The 5,401-nt window shown below is 44.4% G+C and overlaps 1 protein-coding gene across 1 annotated transcript; it reads right to left on the bottom strand.

Annotated features, from left to right (window-relative positions):
- Window positions 1–1,501: 1,501 nt before the first annotated feature.
- Window positions 1,502–4,476, bottom strand: LOC109623006 (fork head domain-containing protein FD4-like). The gene has a single exon (XM_062849734.1). It carries the CDS (start codon window positions 3,006–3,008, stop codon window positions 1,902–1,904), a length of 1,107 nt encoding a protein of 368 aa, XP_062705718.1. The 5' UTR covers window positions 3,009–4,476; the 3' UTR covers window positions 1,502–1,901.
- Window positions 4,477–5,401: the final 925 nt, after the last annotated feature.

The raw sequence follows: 5,401 nt of genomic DNA, 5'->3' as shown, positions 1-5,401 counted from the left end.
AGACGTGTAGTTTGTTTATTAAAAAGTTGTCAGAATTATGTACTGTAAAACATACTAAGAAACATTATTAAATATGCTTTGATTCATATAGAACATGATTATAACATCTCAAATATGTTACCGAAGCTCCACCTTCTGCGCTTTTCCGGTCATATATCTGTCTGAAAAACGGTTTTATTGTTATGAACCAAAACACAGTAATTGGTCATATTGGAGTCGAAATAATTCCTATAGAACATGTTGTGTTACTTGGGATACGGCTAGGTCGCCTCGGAACCTACAGGTTTATTTGCCTTCCGCAGTAAGAACACACATTTGGTGAATTTGTCCGGATTCGGACTCGATTTCAGATCCTCGACGTATAAGGCATGTACTCTAACCATCCCGGCGAGTCTTCTCCATATCCACACAAATTAATAACGCTATCACAAACAGAAATTACAGATTCTACTAAGTTCTACGGAGCATTTTCATGAGAAGGAATAAGACTTCTTCAGCCCTTTTCAAATATAGCTCCAGATATGGCACACCCAGTACCATTGCTCCGGAGTCCGCTTTAGGATGTTGGGGTTCACTATTGAAAAGAACGTATTCTCTTACCATGTTAAATTGGTGACAATAGTGGACCCCTTCAATTTAGCCAGTAGTGTTTCTCCAGCCGTGTTTACATTTGCATATTTGTAAACATTTGGTGAACATAATTCCATTCACCCCCGTTGGTTTGACCGCATCTAATCTGAACTCTTTTAATTTCGATCCCCGATAATCTGCCGTACAAGACTAGAAAATGGTTCAAACGTCATTCTGCGAATGGAACGGGGTGAAACGGAGCGCAGAATCAAAACAAAACAGCAAATCAGGTTACCAGCAGTGTGTTTTTCGACGCTCATAGGGTTACTAGAAGTGCAAATTTGCATGAGGTGTGGTTCAAACCAACGGGGGTAGACGGTTCTATCAGCTAAAACTATGGTTTAGCAACGGGGGAAACAGGTTTTACTAAATTCAAGGATAACTACAAAGACAGTTACTATTGGTTAAAAGTCCACAATTGTCTGAAAAGTTCTAATTGGTTTCACATCCCAATAATTCATTCCGTAAATTACTCAAACTTGAACACTTCTATTTTTCCGTGTAATGCCCAACCGTTCAACGAACCAACACAACATTCAAATCAGGCAACCCTTCGCGTTAAAAAGTTAATTCCAAACCCCGCCCCACCACTTAAGACTCCTAAACCTCACTTATAACTCGGTGTGTCAAGCTACTAATGACAGTCGCACTTCTATCGGGCAACACTACTGCTTTACGGCAACACTTTCAGGTAAAATAAATCTTCCCTTACATCCTAAGCTTCCAACCTGATCGCGATCAGGTAACCGATGCTGAAACAGAAACCACAATCCTGATTGATCCCGGACAACAGAAACTCGACTTTCCGATAAGTAGTTTATGACGACACGGATGGTTTTTCTTTTCTTCATGTTCCACAAATTATGCAAAAAAAAAAACGGGCGAACCACTGGCTTCTTTGGGTTTTTGAAATAAATTTTTATTCTTCACACTTAAACGAGTAACATATCAGTCCTTTGCGGGTGCAAACTTAAACCTACTTAACTTAGATCGAAACGGGAGAGAGAGAAAGGGGTCAAGTGGAGAGATATTGCGGGCTCCTACATACGTAACTATAACTAAAGACATCACAATTTGATTGGATTCGATTCGGATTCCCTAAACATCGAGAATGAACATCGAAATCTATCGATAAATATATATTAGAATAAAACTCTAACAACACATCCCGAGGTTAATAATCTCATTCTTTCTAGATTAAAAATATTGCAGGAAATAAAACATGGTAGGAATAAATACTTCTCTACTTACAGAACTAAAACGCTCAAGCGCTAACCAAGAACCATAGCGGTGTCCTTGTGCGAGTCGAGCATGTGAGCATCCGACGGCTGTGGAATGCCACCCGTCGTCGCCAGATGGTGATGATGATGGTGATGGTGAGCTGCCGTCGGTGCTGGGTACGCCGGTTGAAGGAAGTATGGTCCGGCTGGTAACTTGCCCATCGGCATCAGGAGCGGATGCATTCCGTACGGGGACACTCCGTTCGAAGCGGCAATGGCCGCGGCGGCTGCCACCTGCTGCTGGTGATGATGATGGGCGGCCGCGGCTGCTGCAGCCGCTGCGTATTCGTTGAAGGCGGCCTGCTGCTGAGCTTGGATCTGCTGGCTGAGATGCAAGGACGCCCGGAGTTGTTCCAGGTGCTGAGGGTTCGGGGCCACGACGTTCGGCGGGGAGCTGGAGTAGTCTTCCGAGTCGGATGAAGAGCACTCCTCCTTGCTGTCGGAGTCGTCGGAACCGATGAGACTTTCGATGGTGAACGATCGCTTTGGTTTGGTGACGGGTGAGGAGGTTGCGGTGGTTGGATGATGAAACGCTCCCATGGCGGCTGATTGTGGTTGTTCTGGAGACTGACTGGTCGCACGGAGCGCTTCCGGTGGTGAATGAGGTGGCGAGATGGGTGTGTACATCATGTTTGGGTTGATGTTTTCCGGCATGGCGTGCGCATAGTGAGGATCGTGGAAGTAACTTCCTTGGGACATGAAAAATCGGTTCATGTTGGCCAGGGCGATAAACTCCTCGTTGAGACTCTCCTTGTCGCCGTCCTGCAGCTTGAAGCGCTTACGCCGTCGGAGCAGACTACCGTTCTGGAACATGTCGAATGCCTTGGGGTGCAGAGTCCAGTAGGCTCCCTTGCCGGGCCTGTCCGGACGTCGCGGAACCTTGATGAAGCAATCGTTGAAGCTGAGATTATGCCTCAGGGAGTTCTGCCAACGCTGAGTATTGTTCCGGTAATACGGAAATCTGTCCGTAATGTACTTATAGATGTCGTTAAGGCACAACATCTTTTCCGGAGAGCTCCAGATGGCCATGGCGGTCAACGAAATGTACGAATAAGGGGGCTTCTGATCCCCGTACGATTCACGCGACGGTCGAGGCATTGTTCTTGTAACACTTGTTCACTGTTGTATTCTGCGTATCGCGGAAGTCACTCACTTGATAGTTTGTTTGCAGTTCAACAAATAACCACTTCCGCTTACTTTCACTTCACTTTTACTCCAAATAGCTCAACCATTAATTAACCAGTTGTCGATCGATCGATAATACTTGAGGATTACTGAGAGCACCCGATCCGTTCGTAACTCTTGCTCGGTTGAGACTGACACAAAAAATCTCCGACCGAGCAGAGGTGAGCACGAGCAGCCCAGAGCGGCCGCACAAAAAACGTCTTCTCGCTTCAACGTTCGGGATTTCCCAGCTCGATTCAAGCGGCGCTCAATGGAGCTGAAAAGAGATGCCGTCCGTGCGCTGCTTTTCTTCTACCCTCACTTCATTCATTTAAGGGAATTCCCCCTCGAATACCATTGTGTTCTCATACCGCTATACAGTCAAGAACAGTGGAAAATGGATTCTCTCGTTATATGCAACCGGTTCGGGTACATGTATTAGTGCTGCGCTCAAAACCGGTGCAGTGCAATCGACCATTCGCTCGCGCAACAACCACAGACTACCAGGAGAAAGCGCAATGGGCGTGGCGTACGACACCATTCTTCTTTCTCTCTCGGCTATCCCTCTCGCGTTTCGCTCGTCCATTGCATCGTCGTTCCTCGTAGGGTCTCCTCCAAACGCGGCGCACACGTTTATGCCAGCAAATATTTATCTTCTCGCTGCTTGCTTGCTTGCGCCGCTGAGTGTGTGCATGAACAATGTACATAACAAGATGTCTTCTTGTCGTGGATTCTTGGATTCGACTTCGCCGCGCGGCTAACTGGGACCGGATTAGCGCGTTCTCTCCCCCATTTTTGCCATCGTTGCGTTGTCGTCGTCGTCGTCGTTTGCGGTTTTCGCCCTTTGACTGGGTGCGTGCAATGGATAAGACCCCCGGCCGGCTCGCGCCCTCCTGCGCGGCGGACGGATCGGTTAAATAAATTACATGATTAATTATGAATTTACGTTTTATCCGAGGGGATAATGATTTGTAGAAAATTTAATGATTTTCGGTTTCCTACAGCCCGCGAAGACCACTCGGGAGAGTAGCCGTTTGCGTGGCACTCGGTCGCTCCCGGTTGCTGGCCGGAAAGGAAGGGGTGAAGTTGTGATGTGCCTGGCCAGCGGAAGTGAGGTTTCTTCCGATGAAACTGGTTTTTATTACATTGCGCTTTGGTGTGAGAGATGGGGCCTGGACTTGGATCGATCGGGGTGGGTTGGCGGTAGTGAATGGATTGCAGCGAGTTGAATGTGAACTGATGTTTTGTTTTACAAACTTGTTTTCAGCTAGCAGAGGTGCAAGCTTTTAAACGCTTTTATTTGAATTATGTGGTAATTACCCATAAATTTAAAATCAATTAGGTTTTTTCGTGGGCAAACATATGGTTGAAGTGTTTTGAGAGGAACGCTTCTGAACATACGAAGGGGATAGATATTAGTTTTTTTTATTCAATAACCTTCCAGTGAGCAAACATATTTTACTTTCAGCCAGGGTAAAAAAGTAATGGAAAAACCACTTTGAGACGTTCTTCAAATGGGCGCCTGTACCAAGCACTTCGCAATCATGCAGGCAACAACAAGCAGTAGTTGCTATCCATTCTTTAATTCACAATGGGATTTGGGATTTCCCGATTGTGATCCGTCGGCTTGGTTATTTTTTCGGTTGCACTACGGTCAGTGCAAGACTACTTGTTAATGGATAGGTAGAAACTACATATATAGGAAAAACCAAAATCAAGAGAATGTCAACACAAAAATATACCGATTGATTATGATATGTAACGTTTATCGTTTGCGAAGGTATTCCTAAAATTTTGTTTGTTGCTATCGGAGCTAACTTTCACGAATTAACATAACCATTGGAAAATGGACTTTTTACCCATTTTTTCTTTCACACTGGAGTGACATATTTGAAAATTTTCCCCGCTTCTATATGTTGATTTGAAACAGTGTTGAAAACTTCAATGTTTTTTTTTAATGATTTTCTACTGAGGATATACGGTTTACCTCTGTGCTCTATTGATATAAAATCGCTCAAAAAATATACGAGCATATCTTTGTATGATTGATGAAAAAATACGTAAAACCTTGATGATTGTGATCATCTCATATTCAAATGGGACTTTGAAGTAGGGCGGCACTTCTAAGAAAAACGAGCAAATCATTTTAGTTTTGCGTATCACAATGTCCTTTACTCGTTTGCATCATTTGCAACAAAAGTTCACGAAAGATGTGCTTTTTCATTCGAAAATATCATGGGGATGATGATATTCTGCTTTGACATAAATGAATCTGCAGCGACAATTTGCATGATATAATCACAAGTCGAAATTTGCTGTTTTATTGA

The sequence above is a fragment of the Aedes albopictus genome, chromosome 1, assembly GCF_035046485.1.
Source record: "Aedes albopictus strain Foshan chromosome 1, AalbF5, whole genome shotgun sequence".
In the NCBI taxonomy this organism is placed as follows: Eukaryota; Metazoa; Arthropoda; class Insecta; order Diptera; family Culicidae; genus Aedes; species Aedes albopictus.
Note: the sequence above shows the minus strand (reverse complement) of the source record. Positions and strands in the feature narration are given on the sequence as shown.

Excerpts from the sequence above, each read along its gene's own strand:
- LOC109623006 (XM_062849734.1), bottom strand. The coding sequence starts at position 3,008 with ATGCCTCGACCGTCGCGTGAATCGTACGGGGATCAGAAGCCCCCTTAT.